Here is a 19,221-nt window from a genome sequence, read left to right as displayed (position 1 = left end):
ATCAGGCAAGAAGCTTCCCCTCTGTTAGTCCTGGTGCTTTGAGGATGCAAAGTGCCATGTAAGGGAATACTGTTACCATGTCGATCCCTGCCAAGAATTTTGTGCCCTCCCAGTGCCCACGAGGAGGTTGAGCTGATGAGAAGAACAAACCTGAACTATCAGGGAACACAGTAATGGCCCTTATGTGATACAACAGGGCACAGAAGCCCAGTGGGGTTGTTGAGGCAGCTTGAGGTCATGCAGTAAGTCAAGGGCCGAGCCAGGCCCAGGGTCCATGTTCCTGGACCCAACCCCCTGCCCAGGGTCACTGTATAGCTGTTGAGGGGCTTTCTGAGCCAGGAGTAGGAGCCCTAGAGCAAGACCTAAGTCGGGCCCAAGTTCAAGAGAAACAGGGGCCGGGGCACCAGCGGGTCTCTCTCCCTTGCCCCCGGGGATGCAAGATGTGCTATGGGCATTAAAGTGGACACCGAAAGGGGAAACAAGCTTGGCAGGAGGCAGAAGATAGTGGAAAGGGGGCCCTAGTCTCCCACTGACCTGCTGAGTGAGCCCTCCCCTCTCTGTGCCCCAGATTCCTGTCTCTAAAATGACAGGGTTGCAAAAAACAAGCGGTTGCGGGCTGGCGGCCCTTGGGCTGCTTTTGGCTTGCAGACACTTTGAGTTTGGCCTTCAAAATGTTTTTTCATTTGGTTGATTTTCATTGACAGTCTCCAATAACTGGAAGATGTTTACACAAAACTTTGGATTTTTTGGCTTTTCTGGAAGAGTCAGAGGATCTTGCAATTCTGGGTCGCATTCTCACAGGCCGACGCTCTCCTAGGGCCTCCGTAGCCACCCCTTTAGACGTGGAATGCTCTTTCCGGCTCACCACAGTCCCTACCCCTCCCTGCTACTCCCCACCCCCTGACATGTCAGGCTGGTTACCATTTATGGGCAAAGTTTCACTAGGAAAGGAGTTTTTCTTGTACTCACAGCTCTTTTGAAAGAAGGAAAAGCGATAATAAGCATGAGGGCAGCAAAATCATTCTTACCCCCACCAACTTGCTTCATATAAGTCACCACCTGGACCCTGTGGGGATTGCCCAAGTTTGTGACAGTTGTTTTCAAAAGTTTTGTGCTTCCCTGGTGGCGCAGTGGTTAAGAATCCACCTGCCAATGCAGGGGACACGGGTTCGAGCCCTGGTCCGGGAAGATCCCACATGCCGCGGAGCAGCTAAGCCCATGCGCCACAACTACTGAGCCTGCGCTCTAGAACCCACGAGCCACAACTACCGAGCCTGCGTGCCACAACTACTGAAGCCTGTGCGCCTAGAGCCCATGCTCCACAACAAGAGAAGTCACCACAATGAGAAGCCCGCGCACCGCAACGAAGAGTAGCTCCCGCTCGCTGCAACTAGAGAAAGCCTGCACGCAGCAACGAAGACCCAACGCAGCCAAAAATAAATAAATAAATTAATTAATTAAATTAAAAAAAAAAGTTTTAGCCCCTGAAACCTTTCTTCAAATGGAAATGTGGAGAGAGCAACCCTGGTTGAATTGAGGGTGAGACCCAGGCACCCCATCTAGCCTCTCAGTGAAATTCCAGGGGCCTCAGGGACCAGGTAAACTTAAGATTCTCTACTCCCCTCCCTCCCCAGGTGGCTCCTGGAGGTCAATGCATCCCCATCACTGACAGCCAGCAGCCAGGAGGACTATGAGCTCAAGACCTGCCTCCTGGAAGACACCCTGCACGTCGTGGACATGGAGGCCAGGTGAGGGAGAGCAACCTTGCTCACGCATCCCTGTACCTGACAATCAGGGTTCCCACTGAGGAGGATAGAGAACTCAGAACCTTGGGACTTGAGAAGCCCACAGAGATGGCTGTGTCACCCCCGCCCCACCATTCTACAGATGGAGAAACTGCAGTGTCCACACACGGTCAGATCCTGGCCCAGGGACTCAGCCCTGTCCCGGCAGAGCAGGCCAACTACAGCTTTCTGAGATTTGGTCCAGCAGGATTTCCTCAATATTTCCTGACTGTGGGACCCTGAACCACTCACTTCACCACTCTGAGCCTCAGTTTTCTCATCTGTAAAATGGGAGATTTCATATCTATCTACCTCTCATGTTAGATTAATTTACCAAGATAATTTATTATAACGTGTCTAACTCACAGAAAGTGCTCAGTAAGAGGCTATTTATTGATATAACGATGTGTATATAATAGAAAGATCCAGAGTTTGACTTCAGGAATGGCTCAGGCAGTGTTGGCTGGTTTGTCTGTTCTCACTCCGTCTCATCTCTTTCCTCCGTATTAGCTTTTCCCCAATTATTCCAGCAAAAGTTTGAGGGCTGACTTTCATTGCTCATTGGTGGGGATTGAGTTGCATGCCCATCCCGGAACCAATCACTGTGACTCTGATTGACCTGGCCTAGGTATTGTGCCCACCTCCCAGGGGGTGGGGTTAACCCCACCTGAGCCATGAGAGTGAGAGAGGGAGGCATGGTTTTCAAAAGAAAAACCCAGGTACCCACAGGCTAAAAAAAGGTGAAATGTATGCTGAGCAGGCAGAACCTCAGGTGTCCACTATATCCCCCATCACTTATTCATTCAACAAACATTTGAGCCCCTACTATGTGCTAGGCCTTGTGCCAAACACTGGGGACACAATAAAGGACACGACAGGCCTAGTCCCTGCCTTCATGGAGTCTGTGGTCTGGGAAAAACAGCAGACTTTAAACCAGAAATCACGAATAGGTGCATGTTACTGGGGGCAAGTGTGGAAGCCTGGGGACAAATGGGGGATGTCCCCTCTGAGGCCTGTGTGGGTGCCTGGGAAACGGCCAGTGAATGGATGGACAAAAGAAGGTACTCTGACAGGGTGGGTACCAGTCGGGTGCAGGGAACGGTCAGGGACCTGGCTTGAGTCTTAGGGCCCTACCAGGTGCACCTTCATTAACCCTTTTTGTCTCCTGCTTCTCCAGACTCACGGGAAGGGAGAAGCGAGTGGGAGGCTTCGACCTCATGTGGAACGATGGCCCTGTCAGCAGAGAAGATGGGGCTCATGACCTGTCAGGGACGGGGAACTTTGTGACCAACACGCACCTTGGTATGTGGGGCCAGGTGGGGAGTGGGCACCAGGGGTGAGTCATGGGAGGTGCCAAGTAGTCTAAGAGACAGCTTGCCACAGTGGTTAGACTGTTTTAATTTGATCTACAATTTACCAGCTGTGTGACCTTGGGCAAGGGACTTAACCTCTCTGTTCCTCATCTGTAAAACAGAGATTAAATAGTTTCTGTCTTAATATATGCCTAGAATACTGTGGGGCACGTAGTGAGAGATATTATTAATCTGTCACGAGGTGGATTTCAGAAGGCTTAAGTGGCACCCAAACAAAAAGCACGATATGTTGTTAAGAGAAATTAAGGACTTCAGGGCTTGACTTTAAATTTGGTTTTTCAAAAGTGAAAAATTTCCCTGACTATAAAAATTATTCACACTCATTGTAGAATATTTGAAAATTAAAGAAGAAAATGAAAAAAAAAACATCCAAACGTAACCATCTTTAACAATCTGGTGTATTTCCATCCAGTTTTTCAAAAATGCATATATTCATACTTTTTCTTTTACAAAATTGGCATTGGGCTGGGGCTTTGAGTCTAACTTTCCCACGTAGCGTTTTTCATCTCATTCAATAATAAGAGCCTCTCTTTTGGAAACATTCTATGGCCAGGTCCAGACTAACTATTTTACATACATTATCTCATTTAATTTTTAGGCAGCTTTTATTATTTTACAGATGAGGAAATGGCCTCCAGATGTTACATCATTTGCTGATGGTCTTGGTTATAAGTGGTGAGCGGGGACTTGAACCCCAGTCTGTCTGACTCCAAAACACGAATGCTTGGCTGCTAGTTCTTGTCCCGTAGCACAATTAAAACCAAAATTACCATAGGCTGTAAAACATCCCCAAATTTATGAAATCAATTTCATATAATTGAGCATTTGGCATGATTCCAGTTTTTCACTTTTATAAATAACCCTGTGAGAACATCCTCTCACATAAAGCTCAGCTGAAACTCTGGCTGTTTCATTAGGACAGATTGCTAGGAATAGAATTACTGGGTCAAAAGGATGGACTTATTACAGTCAAATTGCTTTCTTGGAAATATTACACAAATTTGCCAGTTCTGAATTTAAAACAACAACAAAAAACCTTTGCCAACTTCATAGGTAAAAATATTGACTTGTTTTCTGTGCATTCCATTGATTATGGGTGGGGTTTCAGATTTAAAATTTGCATTTCTTCTTTTGTAAGCTGTCCATACTCTATTTTTCAATGGGCTTACATTTTTCTAAATTTGCAAAGGCCTTGGATATTAATATATTGAGGATATTATCCCTCTGTCAAACTTACTGTAAACATTTTCCTGAGTTTGTCATTTTGCTTTTTAAATTTTGTTTGCGGCATTTTTTTTTTCTCTTTTTTGATGAAAAGAAGTTTTAAGCATCTTTTAGAGTTTGGTATGATTTAGGATTGGGTTTGGCTGCAAACACTAACAAGCCAACTAATAGTTATACAGATAGGAACCGATTTATCTTGAGCCACAGGAAGTCATGGGGTAGGCCGTACACAACAGCTGCACGAGGACCCAGCTCTTTCCTCTTTCTGCTTTGCCACTCTCAGCATGTTGCCTTGATGCTCATGCTTGTTGCCTCATGGCTACAAAACGGCTGCTCCAACTCCAGACACCGTGTCCTTGTCTCAGGCAGGAAGAGACAGGAAGGCCCAAGGGCCAAAGCCTTTCTTTCAAGCTTTGACTCTTTATTCCAAAAGGGAAGCCCTCCCAGCAACCTCTGCTGACTTCTCACCCACTAGAACTGGGTCACATGGCACCTCAGCCGCAAGGAAGCCTGGGAAGTCAAGTAGTTTGCCTTGAGGAAAGCAAAGGAGAGAAGGTTTGTGAATGGTTTTCCCACAGCAGACCCCTAGTGCCTGCCCATGGTGTTGTTAGAGGATGACTATACAATGCTTCCAAGTTGTGCAGACAATCACCTGGGAATCTTGTTAAAATGCAGTTACAATTCAGTAGGTCTGGAACAGGGGGCTAAGAGTCTGCATACCTAACAAGCTACTGTTGTGTAACAAACCCTCCTAAAACCTCGCAGCTTAAAACAACTATCTTATTTGCTTATGATTCTTCAGGTGTCGCCCGGGGTCTCTCACAGGGCTGCAGGCACCTAGCAGATTTGTTGAGATGTGATGGTCTAAGGTAGCCTCATTCACATGTGTGGTGGTTGAGACTGTCAACAGCCTCTCTTTCCAGGTGGCCACTCATCCTCCAGCAGCCCTGCCCCAGGTTCTTCACATGGTAGTCTCAGGGTTCCAAAAGGGCGAGAGAAGACGTAGTGAAGTCTTTTGAGGCCTAGGCTCAGAAATCCCACAATGTCATTCTGCCACAATCCATTAGCCAAAGCCAGTCCAGCCCAGTTTCAGGGCACAATGAGATAGACTCCACTTCTTGATGGGAGGAGCGGCACAGGCACTTTGCAGAGAGGTGCATATAGGACTGGGACGATCATTGCAGCCGCCTTTGCTAACAATCCACATCAGATATCAATGCTGCTGGTTCCTGGACCCTGTTTGAGTAGCAAAGATTCAGAACAGTGGTTCTCCACCTTGGCTGAACATCGGAATCATGCGGGAGAATTAAAAAATACTGATGCCTGTTGGAGATAAATACCTTTGGACGTCAGTATTTTTCAAAGCTCCCAGATAAGTCTAAAGCACAGCTTAGGTTGAGAGCCAGTGCTTCAGAAGTCTCCATTTGAGTGTCTGGGTGGGTGGTTTTGAATACAGGAGGAGCTGGCTGGGGGTGGAAGAGTACTGATGAAATGAGTTAGGGATGTGTTGAGATCTGGTGAAAAGATAAACAGATAACTCAGAGATGAGTCTAGAACTCCAAGAAGAGATTTGCACTGGACACAAAGGTTTGAGAATTATGAATGAGCCAATTATAGTTAAAGCTAAGGTTCCATGGAACTCACTTTGGAAAACCCTGGGGATGCATTTAGTGGACTCTCGGCTCAGTGAAGCCTTGATGGCTGGTGAGTGCCTAGGAGGCAGGGATGGGGCTCTGGGGTGCTGAGAAGATGGCAGACACCTCCAGGTCAGTAGTTGTGCCCATGGGGATTGTCAGTCAGCCACCATTCGTGAGTGCCATCAGTATGCCTGGCACAAGATCAAATGACCACGGAGTTGCCTCAAGGATCAGCTCTGAGCGCAAAAGGAAGGGAACACTGTGAACGTGCTCAGAGAGGGGAGGTCATGTCAGCCTCTCAGCATGGACTGCCTGGGACATTTTCATGAGTAGGGGCCACTTGCGGGGAAGAGCCATCTCTTAGATGAAAGTGCCTGACACATGGGGTTGGATAAGGGAAGAAAGCTAACATTTAACCAATTAGGTACCAGGCACTGTGCCAGCTTTAAGTGCATTTTCAGAGCAAAGCCAGAAGGTAAGGCAATGTGGGGTAGCGGTTAAGAGCTGGGCCTCTGGAGCTTGATAGCCTGGGTTCAGCCCTCAGTCCTGCTTATTGTGTGATTTGGAGTAAACTACTTAACCTCTCCGAGCCTCAGTTTTCTCTTGTACACGTTATTCCCGTGAAAGCTCAACAAGTCAGTCCATATTCTGGACCTGAAGCAGTCCCTGGTCTGAGGTAAGCCCTCAGTGAATATTACCTTCTTTTGATGATCCTTACATTCACCCCATAAAGCAGGTATCCTGGTTTACACATGAGAAAACAGATGCTCAAAGAGGTAAATGACCTGCCTAAGGACCATGACAGTCAGGAGGGGAGCCAGGATGCAAACCATAGGCCATCCGTGGTTGCATGGCTCCTGCTGTCCCCTCTTCCCACAGGTAGTGGGAACACAGGCCCCTCCACTCCCCCTAAATCCCCCTCTACTTGGGACAGCCCATCTCAGGCAACACTCCACTTCCCTTCCAGGCTGCGTCAATGATCGGAAAAAACAGCTGAGGCAGCTGTTCCGCTCCCTTCAAGGCCAGAAGAAAACTCCCAACTAATCCCCAGCGCGGAGGAGAGCGACCCGGGGAGGTGCCACACCAGTCCTCTCCCTGCTCCCAGTTTCCAGCACAGCAGCACCTCAGAGCACTCACCCCCCCCTCCCCCTCCCTCCGGCCTGGCAGCTGCTTTGCTAGCCTGGCACCCCCACCCCACCCTGGGCATCTCTGCACCAGGAGAGAGCCAATGCCCAGGACTGGATAGACTTTAACCTTGACAGATCGGCTGGCTTGGCGGTCAGGCCTGAAGAGGACAAATGCAGCAAGTTCTGCTCCGCCAGAGATCACATTAATAAAGGATCACAGTCCTTATTCAGGCTCCAGGCTTGGCTCAGGGGATGCTGTCGGCTGCAACCAAATCTTCCTGGCTTGACCCTTTCATGTCTCTCAGGGGATCAGTGTTGAAAAGATCCTCCAGGAGCAAGCGTTCAGGGTTTATGGAACTTAAGCTGTGTTTGCAAAGCAAGCAGTTACTAGACTGTGTTTACTGGGGGTCTGGGGAAGGACTGAGCCTTATATACATCTTGCCCTCCTTACAATACCCTGACTGCATGTCAGGGAACCCATGGACAAGGTAAGGATCAGGAAGGCAGATCCTACTTAGAGACAGTCTCTGCAAAGGTGCACTTATCGAAGTCAGATGGGTGACCTAGGTGCCTCTCTGAGCCTTCCTGTTTGAGGTTGGGAGCTGAGCTTTTTAGACCAGAAAGCCTTGGGCTGGCAGGCAGAGATGGCTTGCCGAGTTGGGCACAAGTAAGAATGTCTGCATTTTCCACATTCCTACACCTCCTCTAGGTTGAAGAGAAGTTGCAACAAGAGTGGGCTGGTGGCTAATTGCTCCAGGGCAACCTACCAAGGGACCCTAGTCAGCTCCCTCTATCAATCACTCTCCCCCCTTCAGGACAGTTCTTTTGGCTTCAAGAATCTGACTGTGGAGGGAAAGAAAGGGAAGGGGAGGGGAGGGGAGGGGAGGGCTTTTGAAAGGAAAATACTGGGAAATCTAAGTGCATCAGCCAGCCTTGGGAAGGCCTGAAGCCAGGCCATTCTGGGCCTCCTGCCTCCAGAGTGTGGGGACTTCCCTCATCCCTGTGACTGGGGCAAGCCCAGACAACCCTAGGCCTGGATTCCACGTCTTTCCAGGAGAAGGAATCTGATTGGCTCTTCTTTGGCCTAGCATCCACCCTCAGCCCGACAGGCAGTGGCAATGTTCAGACAGACCAACTGTGAGCCAGGCAGTCATACCAGACAGTATCAACCAAAGTCATACCAGACAGTATCAACCAAAGGGAACATGTCCTTCCCTTGCACGCTGTGCCCCACCATGCAGTTTCTATTCCAAAGGAACCACATAATTGTTTGCACACAAATTATGAGCTTATTAGACACCTGTCCTTGTTTCTCACTTTAATGTATCTTGGAGCTTGTTTCAAATCAGTGCTCAGAGCTTCTTCATTCTTGATTACAGCTGTATAGTATTCCACTATTTGGAGTTATCAATTTCTTTAATCTACTGTGGACATTTAGTTTCCAATTCCACCTCCCTACTTCTTAAGGCCATTATGAGGAAAACCCAGCAATTTCTACTAAGAAAACTCAAGAGGATGCAAAATCATAGGTCTGGGCCAAATTCGACTTATGTAAAGTGTTTTGTTGGCCAACACCCAAGTTGTAAAAAATTTTCTGAATTAGCAGTATTTAAAAAACAGAGGACTCAACCTAAAAATCTAAATTTCTAGATTATCTTGAAGAAAACACAGGATCTGGCCATGCCAGCTTGATTCCCCATTATAACTTGGTTGGAACCAAATGGAGTGCCCTCTCCATCCTGCCATCTTCTGTTGTTACTGCCTATCTAATCCTGACATCATTTCAAGGAGGAACCACTGCCCCTTCATAGATGGTATCCTAAAGGAGTGGCATGCCCTCAATTAAGGACTGAATGAGGTGAAGACTAGAAGCTGCTATTCATTCATGTAGGTAACATTAATTGAGCCCTCGAGGCACACGAAAGACATCCCTCACGGCACATTCACGTCAGGATCGCAGACCCTGAAGGCAGATGGGAACTCCGAGCAGCACTGGCCCGGTCCTGCTTTCAGAGCCGGTGGAGGCGTATCCTGCACAAGGGCAACACCGTAAGATGCAGCCCCTCACCCACCTCTGGTGCAGGACTCTGCACGGCCTTCCTGACTACAGAGCAGCCGCAGCAGGTTGATACGCAGCACCTACTCTGGGCTCCGTCCTGGGGGCAAGCAGGAAGATGGGCCCAAATGGAGGCAGTGCAGGGGGACTGTGTGTCTGCCTATGGCGGGCCATGAAGCACCAAGATTCTGTCCTTCACTCAGGACAGGAGCGTCCTCTGAGCCTCCTGCTTTATTCCAATTCCGTTACGCACACTGCTTGAAAATGTGTCTCTCTCTTTCTGAGAGGAATGCTGGAATGAAGCTCCCACTCTTCCCCCTGCCCGGGGCCCATTTCAATAGCAGGCCATTGTTGAGAAGTGCCTGTTGCAGTCATTCTCACACCCCCACAAGCGCTGCCCCCTCCCACCTCCTGGTGGCTGCCAGGGCCTGTCAATGGGCCTTGTGTCTACCCAGCCCCAGTGGTCAGGCCCGGCAGATACTGGCAGGCTGAGGGTTCCCTCCTGCCGTCACAAAATAGCCAAGTGCTACAGACAAAGAAGCTTCGTACAAGGGCTATGGCCAGATTCCTCACAACTGTCCCCTTGCAGAGTAGATCCTGTCCTTGCAGGTGTCAAGGCTGGAGAGTTCTAGGTCCTCCATGATCCCAGGGGGGATGCTGGTCTTAGGTCCCCCACTTTGGTTCTTAAATTTCATCCTTTCAAGATGACCTTGAGAGCTTTCAGCTCATCCTCGTTGAGGGGGTTCAGGTTAAAACCCTTCAGCTCCGGTTTGCCTAGGGAGAGAAGACAATTCATCAGCGAGTCAGGGCTCCTGCTGTCCAACCGACTGGCCCTGGAGTCAGGCCTGGGAAAGGGACTTACACTGCATTCATGCTGCCAAACACTTGGCCTTGAGGTCTGACAGAAATGGACCTCAAATTCTGCAATGCACTGAACAATGCACATCGACACCTGCTCCTGAGTCACCAGGAACCTGCAGAGTCATGACTGCTGTCTAGAAACCTCCAGGTTTGCACCAGACTGTGACCAATCTGGAGTGATTTGGTTTACCTAGAAATTCAGCTCTAACCTGGACCACCTGACTGAGGCCTTCCGACCCTTAGTCAGAGCTATCCCAGTCCCGACACCATGCCCTGGCATAAATGTGAGATATCCCAGGCCATTCCTAGTGCCTGAAAAGAACTTGTGACAGGAATAAGATCCCACAAACTTCCCGTCCATTCCATCTCTGAGCAGCTCGAGACAACCCTGCCCACTGCCCACAGCTTCAGTGCCACTCACCAGCTGCCCGGGTCACTGCCCGCCTGGAGGGGCTTCCCACCCCTGCCTTTAAAGTCCGTGTTGATGGCTGTCTCCCCTCCTGGTTTCCAGCCCCACTCCCAGCCCCCAGGCCAATACCTTGGGCCTCAAAGAGGTGATTGACCTTCACTTTAAGTTGTTTCCGGAGCCTCTCTATTTCTTCATCCAGGTGTTCCTGATCTGAAAAAATGAGATAGGCAAACAAGATGAGGTTATACTATAGACAGATCTAAGGGTGCCAGCCTCTCCCCAGCCCCCTTGAGAGCAAGGGGTCTCAGCATGTGGGAAGGAAAAGGGGACTTCGGAGACCAGCTGAGGAAGAAACTAAAGGCTAGAGAAGGGACATGACCTGCCCCGACCCCTGAGTGAGCCCAAAACAGGGCTGAGCACACCAGTCCCGACTCACAGTTCACCGAACTGTTTTCATTATGCAAAGTACCCTGGCCAGTGGATGGGGAAGGCAACGCCAGGATTTTAGGTCACCCTCCCACAGTGAAATTATGGAAAATTCAAATGTAAGGACAAAAAGAAGAACCTAGACCCAGCCTACCCTAAGATGGATGGAAAATAGGTGGCTGAGGAATTTCACAAACCCACATTCATCAAGGTGAGGGGTTTTCACAAAGGCAGGATTGTGGTGACTGATACGCGAACAGTCAACGTTCAGCCTAATGCTCACGCTTAGCCTAATTCAGGGCTGTGAAGAGAAGGCTGTCTTACAGGACGGACTGCACCCAAAGGCAGATGCAGGACCGGGAGTAGTGCAACTGCCTGCTGCCACCCAACCAACTCCACCAGCTCTGTTTTCATCCACTCGTGAGTGACATTCCTGTCTTCCTCACAGGCTTTCACTCTTTCTGATGGGTAAAAGTCCTAACCAGCCGAGGCTTCTGGCCTGGGCAGTGGTTCCGGTTCTCACTGTAAATGAGGAAGCACAGTCTCCCACAAGCTTGTTTAGCCTGTGTCCATCCCTGAGAACCAGAGGTGATGATGTCACAGACCTTCTCTATGTCGGTGACAAGACCACACCTGTGGGCTAAGAGAGCTGAGGATCCTGAACCCAGGCAGGCGATGCCCCTGGAAGCTTAGTCTGAGCGGCCTCCAGCCTCCACCCAAGTGAAATGACGACTCTTAATTTTATAACCATGATATTAGTGTATGTTTTTCAACAAGACAGCCGGAAGCTTCTCCTCCAAGCTGACCTAGTTTCCTTTGCTAGAATTTCGGTTTCAATAGGGATAGAGATACCCTGTTTTCAGGGACAGAGGCAACCTTGTTGGTCCTCCTGGCCCACATGTTTTCAGGGGTACGGAAGAGAAAACGTGCATAACTTGCCCTTTTGCCAGTCAAGGACCCATTTGTAGCCTGACCTTTTGCCTTTATGATGCTCCTCCAAAGAGCCTCCAGGAACGTAGTTGTGAGATTTGAGTAACATATGTTGTGTATACAGGCTGTGGCAGACCCTAAAGGTTCACTCTTCCCAAACGTCCATTTTCAACCCACCTGCTATTGCAGGGGATGTGAAAAATAAGAGCTCTTCTCCCAGGCAGCTATGTGTGGGCATGTGCCTTAAATCTGGCAAATGAGATATCAGCAGAAGTCCCTGAGGCGGACGGTCTTATTTTCAAAATAGAAGGCAAGGCCATATATGGAGAAAACCCTCTGCCTTTTCTCCAGCCTGGCACTCAAACATGAGGCCTTCAATGATGACACAATAACCATGAGAATATGTTAAGGTGACACTGCTGAACAGCTGTGCCAGTCCTGTACTGCCCATCTCTGGACAACTTCTTACATAAGAAAAACAACTCTATTTCCTTAACCCTCAATTTGCTGGATTTCTGTTATTTGCAGTCCAACTCATTCCTCACTGATACACAAGCACCGCGCTAGGCAAGTGTCCTGTTTTATCTCAACTTCACAACAACTGTGCTACGTAGAAGTGTCCCCCTTTTAGAGATGAGGAAATAACTCAGTGGCAGAGCAGGGATTAACATGCACACAGCCGCCTCTCATCAAGCTGCTGCCCAGAGAAAGCCTGACTCTCAGTTCTGGGTTAAGACCAAGGCTGGGGGCTGCGGGGGGACCTGTTCCTGACCCCTGCCCAGGAGGCCTTACCTTTCTCAATCATTTCCTTCGTCTCACGGTGAGGCATCCTGATAAACATGTTCCCAAAGCAAACCATCACGTCTTCTGAAATGGCAAACAGTCATTCCTTCAACAAATATTTTTATGTCAGGCATTGTTTTAGATGCTGAGAACACAGCAGAACAGGACAAAGTTCCTGCCCTCATAGCTTATGTTATAGTGGAGGAGAGGGAATAAACAAAAAAGTAAAGATAATAAACAAAGATATGATTTGTCAGACCCTGAAGAATATCGTAGAGAAAACTAAAGCAGGGTAAGAGAGATGGAGAATGCCAAAGTAGGGGAGGAGTTTGTCATTTATACCAGGCAGTCTGGTATGGCCTCACAGATTATGTGCCATTTGGGCAGAGACCCAAAGAAAGTGAGGGTGTAAGCCCTGCAGACACCTGGGGAAAGAGCAAGCCAGGCAGAGGAACCAAGAACAGCAAAGATCAGTAATGTGCCGGGGCGTTAGGAACAGCAAGGACACCAGCGAGGGTGGAGCCGATGAGTAAGGGGAAAGCAGAGGAGATGATGTGGGAGAGTTCAAGGAAGTCTGGATTCCATGGGGTCTTGCAGGACTCCGGATTTTACTCTGGTGAGACGAGAAGAAACTGGAAGGTTTTAGGCTTCCCAGTGCACTTTAAACCCTTGGTCCCCAAGGCCCTTCATCATGGCCTGGCCTCTGCCCACCTCTTCAGCCTCATCACACACCCCTCCCCTGCTCCTTACTCTGTCACAACCACTTGGCCTCATCTAAAGAGCCACTATCCCCTTCTCCAAAACCTACCCCATGTCCAATTCCTTCTTCAGCTTTCTCACAATTTTCAAATTGTGAATTTTCAATTCACAATTTTCAAGTGCTGGGGGTTTTTATATCCCCCAGCATTTTCCCAGTGCCATCACTAATAAGCTGGCAGCTAACAACCTGTTACTGAGGAAGTATCATAGAGAAAACTAAAGCAGAGTAGCTGCTGAAACCCTGAGCCACAGTCTATGTCAGACCTGCAATACCGTCTCCCCCATCTCCACGGGCTGTGCTACATGCCTGTGGCCTCCTGCCCAGTCTCTATCAGGGACAAGTCAAAGGCCTTAGAAGAAAAACGGAACAGGCCTCCTGGGCTGCAGCGAGGAGGTCTAGGCTTACCAGAGAGGCTGAGATCCTTCTGCAGGGCCCTCAGGCCCTCCCGGTTCCGATTCCTTTTGGTATCCAGGTCCACAATCTGAAAAACACAGGGGAAGGAAGGAACTCAGCTACTTCTTACCCCAGCCTGTACTCCCAACAGACCAGGGCTATTAAAACCTAACAGAGACAAGGCATCATTCCTAGGTTAATTCCAATGTCCTGCCTAAAATGGACTGATGTGTGAAGGTATTTCTTCCCCCACTCAGCTTCCAGCTCCTTAAAAACAATGCTTTGTCCAGGTGTCTTCCCCCCAGAGGAGGTGCTGGGGAAATGTTTAATGACTAAATAGGTAACTTTTTTTTTTTTATTATCCACTGAAGCACTAGTTCTCAAGCTTTAGGGCATTTCAGAATCACTAGGAGAGTGCAAACCACTCCCTGGACAAGCTCCTCCAGTTGATTCTGACCTAGTATCATGAAAAACCCAACAATATTAGATCAGAACAGCAGAGGTGTTGGCACTGAGATGGTGGTAACAGCCCAACAGCTACAAAGGGAGTAAGCAGGCAGTACAGCATACTGCCTGACAGCACTGGCTCTGAAGCCGAATACCCAGGTTTGAATCCTGCTGTCCACTATGAGCTATGTGATTTCACCTCTCTGAAATACGGAGACAGAAATAGGACCCACTACATAGGTTACTGTTTTTTAAAATTTTTTGTTATTTACTTATTTGGAGTATAATTGCTTTATAATGCTGTGTTAGTTTCTGCTGTACGATGAAGTGAATCAGCTATTATGTATACATATATCTCCTCCCTCTTGGACCTCCCTCCCCAGTCCCCGATCCCACCCATCTAGGTCATCACAGAGCACCGAGCTGAGCTCCCTGTGCTATACAGCAGGTTCCCACTAGCTATTTATTTTACACATTGTAGTGTATTTATGTCAAACCTAATCTCCCAATTCATCCCACCCTCCCCTTCACCCCCGTGTCCACACGTCCATTCTCTACATCTGTGTCTCTATTCCTGCCCTGCAAATAGGTTCATCTGTACCATTTTTCTAGATTCCACATATATGTGTTAATATACGATATTTGTTTTTCTCTTTCTGACTTACTTCACCCAGTATGACAGACTCTAGGTCCATCCACATCTCTACAAATGACCCAATTTCATTCCTTTCTATGGCTGAGTAATATTCTGTTATATATATGGATATATCTCACATCTTCTTTATCCAGTCATCTGTCGATAGACACATTTAGGTTGTTTCCATGTCCTGGCTATTGTAAATAGTGCTGCAATGAACATTGGGGTACATGTGACTTTCTGAATTATGGTTTTCTCAGGGTATATGCCCAGTAGCAGGACTGCTGGGTCATATGGTAGTTCTATTCTTAGTTTTTTTAAGGAACCTCCATACTGTTCTCCACAGTGGCTGTATCAGTTTACATTCCCACCAACAGTGCAAGAGGGTTCCCTTTTCTCCACACCCTCTCCAGCATTTATTTTTTGTGGATTTTTTGATGACTGCCATTCCAACTGGTGTGAGGTGATACCTCATTGTAGTTTTGATTTGCATTTCCCTAATAATTAGTGATGTTGAGCATCTTTTCCCACCACGAACTCCCTTAAAACCCTTGGCATTTCCATTAGAACCAGACCCAAACTCCCTGTGCAAGTCTACATGGCCCTCCATGGCCAGGGCCCCACGCTCCTACCAAGTCCCCACTCCTGTGCAATCACTAGACCACTCAGGGCTCTTTCCTGTTCCTCTTCTCCACTCAGGGCCTGGACGGGGGCAGTGCAGCCCAGGTCGGTGAGGTGGCCCAAGAACTGCATTTTGAAAAAGGGGTTCAGGTCAACCAAACGCCCAAAGGGGTAATGGGTCGGATCCAGAAGGCAGGGCAAGAGGCAGAGAAAAGGTGGTGAGAGAGGAAAGGCCTGGCACAGACAACGCTCACTTAATATATACTAAATAAAAGAGTGAAGCAAGGTGCCGTGCCACGCATTTAGCCCACGTGATCTCACAACCGCCCGGTCTGTCGTCACAGCCCTTGGCCCACAAGCCTAGGTCAACTCACGGCGAGCCCGAGCTGGAGTCAGTTCCGAACCACGCGCGTTTCCCTAGGCGCTCGCCGTCAGGCCAAACCCGGGCCCCAGCCCCGCGGACGGGCCTCCTACCTGCCGTTTGTCCGCCAGCACCTCCTCGGCGAGCTCCTCCACCTCCACGAGGTACCGAAGCACCCGCTCCGCCTCGGGCGACAGCATAGTGTTCACCTGCTCCGACTCGGCTCGGCCGCAATCCGTATTCCCCTCCGCTCTACCTCCGCTGCAGCTCGGTCCGCGCACGCGCCGATCTGACAGGGCTTCCGGCGCGCATGAGCAATTGAAAGAAGAACGGTGGCGCGCAGGCTCCAATGCACGCGCGGCGGCCGGACGCGAGAGGCGGGGCCTAGCTTTGGGGGCGGGGCTGAAGCGCCCCCTGCAGGCCCAAACCTTTCAACCTCTTCCTTTAATAGAGTTCTTGAGCCCCTCCTGTGTGCCAGGCAGTTTTAGGGGCTGAGGGTGCAGCAGTGAACAAAACAAAGTCCCTGCCCTCGTGCAACTTCATCTAGCGGGAAACATCGACAATTAATGACAAAACAAATAATTATATACTATGGCAGGCAATGATAGTGCTTTGGAGAAATCAAATCATTCTTCCCCTCCCTGCCTGAGGAACACCAAGGAGGCCCATATGGCAGTGTGACTTATATTAACCTCTGACACCTTCAGGTTCCAGTTTATAAAATGAGAGTGAATTAAAATCCCCCTCATTGTCTTTCCTCAGGGTTGGAAGGAGGCAGGAATCTTTTTTTTTTTTTAAACTTTGGGTTTATTTATTTATTTATTTTTATGGCTGTGTTGGGTCTTCGTTTCTGTGTGAGGGCTTTCTCTAGTTGCGGCAAGTGGGGGCCATTCTTCATCGCAGTGCGCGGGCCTCTCATTATCGTGGCCTCTCTTGTTGGGGAGCACAGGCTCCAGACGCGCAGGCTCAGTAATTGTGGCTCACGGGCCCAGTTGCTCCGCGGCATGTGGGATCTTCCCAGACCAGGGCTCGAACCCGTATCCTCTGCATTGGCAGGCAGATTCTCAACCACTGCGCCACCAGGGAAGCCCAGGAATCTTTTTAAATTCAGTTTGACCCCCACGTTCGTTGAGCCCCTGTGTTAGGCCCAATGTCCGGAATAGATGACCTAGACCCAAGGAAGGGGCTGGAAAACTATGGGCAGTGAGCGATGAAGTGCCAGCTCAGAAGAAAGTTGTGTAAGTGCTGGAAAGTGAATTGGTGTGGGCTGTAGGATCTGGGAAGACCTCCAAGACGAGGCAGGCAGGTGGAAACTGGCGGCCCTTCAGAACCAGAGGGTTCCCTAGAGATCTTCAAGCCCAATACCTCATTGTACAGCTGCAAAAACCAAGGTTGAGAGAGTGGCGAGGACTTTAAAAAGTCAAGAGCAGACCCAGTACTAGAGCTCTGACCTCTTGTTTCCCGGAGTCCAGCTTTTATTTCTCTCCTTTTGGCCACTGTAACCAAGCCCTTTCACACCCCTTGACTTACTTGAATTTCACAGCAACCTTTGTGTGGATGGGTTATTACACACTTCACAGTTGCAGACTGAGGCCAGGAAAAGGGCAATGCCCTGTCACACAGCAAGCCAGACCGCAGCTGTCTCTGGACCCTGAAAAAAGGCCCTCCCCTAAATCGTGGCCCCAGAAGTCGCAGTAGCAGGCCGTCTTTGCCTGGCCATTGGCTTCCTTCAACTGCCAGAGGGAGAGCTAGTTTTCCCTGCGGCCACCTGTCATGGGGAAAGAAGGAGATTCATTAAGGATTCCTCATTGAGGGTGAATTTGTCGCCAAACCCAGGATGTTTTGTGTAAACACCTTCTGGTTCAGAAACGCAGACGCAGGCCCTGTGAAGGAAGGGGGAACATTTGCCAAAGGAGAAACAGGCCTCACCAGGCATCTGTGGGGCCTGGACCCCAGGACTGGGTCTCCTCCATCTTGGGGCTCAAAGAGGGCTGGACCAGGCTGACCCCTGACCCCTGACCCCTGACAGATGGGCCCGGGTGGGGAAGGGTTGAGGAAGTCTCCCAAATTGGCAGCTTCTTGGCTGTGACTGGCCCTCAGAGGGCACCCCTGGCCACTTGCAATGTTGGGGAGGGAGGTCATATCTAAGACTTTGGGACAGTCAGACCTGGAAAGGCTCCTGTTTCAGAATCACTTATGTTTCAGAACCATCTATTTCACAAATATTTATTGACTGCCCTGGCCCTGTTATAGGGATTTCACCGTGAGCAAAACCAGACATGGTCCTTGACCTGAGAAAGCTTTCAGTCTGGTGGGAGAGACAGACAATAAACACGTGAACAAGCAACTATATCATATGTCAGGTGGTGGGTGATAAGTGCTATGGAGCACACGGCAGGGCAAGGTGGAGAGGGAATGAACCAGGGGCGATTTGAGATAAGGTGGTCAGGGAGGACTTCTCTGAAGAGGTGGCATTTGTGCAGAGATGCGGAGGAGGTGAGCGGGTGAGCCACGTGGGCATCTGGGGGATGAGCATTCCAGGCAGAGGGAACAGCAAATACAAAGGCCCTGAGATGAGCCTTCGTTTGGCAAGTTGGAAGGACAGCAAAGCCAGTGTAGGTGGAACAGAATGTGGGGGGAAGGTGGGGGGCGGGCAGAGTAGGAAGTGATGTCAGAAAGGGTAAGGAGGCATGGAGCCTGTGGGCCTATAGATGGGGCTATAGGTGCCCCGCCCACATGGCCAGGCCCTCCCTGTGGGTGGCCTGCAAGTACTGCAGCACAGGCCTGTGGCTTCCTGTTTCTCCCTGCTCACAGATGCAGGTTGAGTGGGGAATGCAGGTGAGTTAACATCCACAGGAGTGGCCCTCAGCAAAGAAGAGGAAGGAGCTAGTGGCTGCCTGCCCCAGCTTCTTTGCCTCTCTGTGGGAGACCCACGAGGAGGCTGTTAAAATCATCCAGGCAGGAGAGGATAGTTGCTGGACAGAGGGTAGCAATGGAGACAGTGAACACTGGTGGGATTCTCCGGGCCTTTGCACACACTCTTCCATCAGCCTGGATTCGTTTTCTCCCAAACTTTGTACCTGTATAACTACTACCTGTCCCCCACTTATCAGCTTGGTGTCACCTCCTCCCAAAGGTCAAGAGTCCTCTCGGGGCCCCCACAGCTTCCTGGGTTACCACCACCTCTGCACTTACCACACCATCTTTTTCTCTAATCATCTCCCTCTCCAGTTGAGAGTTTCTCAGGGCAGGGACCTTGTCTGTCATGTTTGCTGCTGTGTCTCCAGGACCTAGGATGGTGCCTGGCATACAGTCGGTGCTCAGCCATGGGCTCAACATGAAGCAGAACTTTCTAAAACCCAAATTATCCAAAAGTGAACAGATCTAACCCA

At 49.5% G+C, this 19,221-nt stretch overlaps 2 protein-coding genes across 8 annotated transcripts in view; one reads left to right on the top strand and one right to left on the bottom strand.

Annotated features, from left to right (window-relative positions):
- Positions 1 to 7,165, top strand: part of TTLL9 (tubulin tyrosine ligase like 9) — a 62,129-nt gene extending 54,964 nt beyond the window's left edge. For 4 of the 7 annotated variants that reach the window (XM_082358870.1, XM_082358868.1, XM_082358872.1 and 1 more), the window contains 3 exons: positions 1,635 to 1,748; positions 2,962 to 3,086; positions 4,815 to 6,922. In XM_082358870.1, coding sequence (XP_082214996.1) covers positions 1,635 to 1,748; positions 2,962 to 3,086; positions 4,815 to 4,999 — 424 coding nt within the window. In that variant the 3' untranslated portion in view covers positions 5,000 to 6,922. Of the gene's footprint in view, positions 1 to 1,634; positions 1,749 to 2,961; positions 3,087 to 4,814; positions 6,923 to 6,985 lie in introns of those variants that run through there. The other 3 variants (XM_082358871.1, XM_082358874.1, XM_082358869.1) reach the window with 2 other exon arrangements.
- A 1,858-nt stretch (positions 7,166 to 9,023) lies between these two features.
- On the bottom strand, positions 9,024 to 16,130 carry PDRG1 (p53 and DNA damage regulated 1). The gene is made up of 5 exons (XM_082358948.1): positions 15,943 to 16,130; positions 13,776 to 13,851; positions 12,620 to 12,694; positions 10,601 to 10,681; positions 9,024 to 9,975 (listed from the first exon to the last, which is right to left on the bottom strand). Exons 1-5 carry the CDS (start codon positions 16,027 to 16,029, stop codon positions 9,893 to 9,895), a joined length of 402 nt encoding a protein of 133 aa, XP_082215074.1. The 5' UTR covers positions 16,030 to 16,130; the 3' UTR covers positions 9,024 to 9,892.
- Between the last annotated feature and the right edge of the window lie 3,091 nt (positions 16,131 to 19,221).

This window comes from Balaenoptera borealis (genome assembly GCF_965194805.1).
Source record: "Balaenoptera borealis genome assembly, chromosome: 16".
Classification (NCBI taxonomy): Eukaryota; Metazoa; Chordata; class Mammalia; order Artiodactyla; family Balaenopteridae; genus Balaenoptera; species Balaenoptera borealis.
Note: the sequence above shows the minus strand (reverse complement) of the source record. Positions and strands in the feature narration are given on the sequence as shown.

Excerpts from the sequence above, each read along its gene's own strand:
- PDRG1 (XM_082358948.1), bottom strand. The coding sequence starts at position 16,029 with ATGCTGTCGCCCGAGGCGGAGCGGGTGCTTCGGTACCTCGTGGAGGTG. Across the intron at positions 10,682-12,619 it reads GAAGGAAATGATTGAGAAAG|ATCAGGAACACCTGGATGAA; the intron begins GTAAGGCCTCCT and ends TCATTTTTTCAG. Across the intron at positions 9,976-10,600 it reads TCACCTCTTTGAGGCCCAAG|GCAAACCGGAGCTGAAGGGT; the intron begins GTATTGGCCTGG and ends TTCTCTCCCTAG.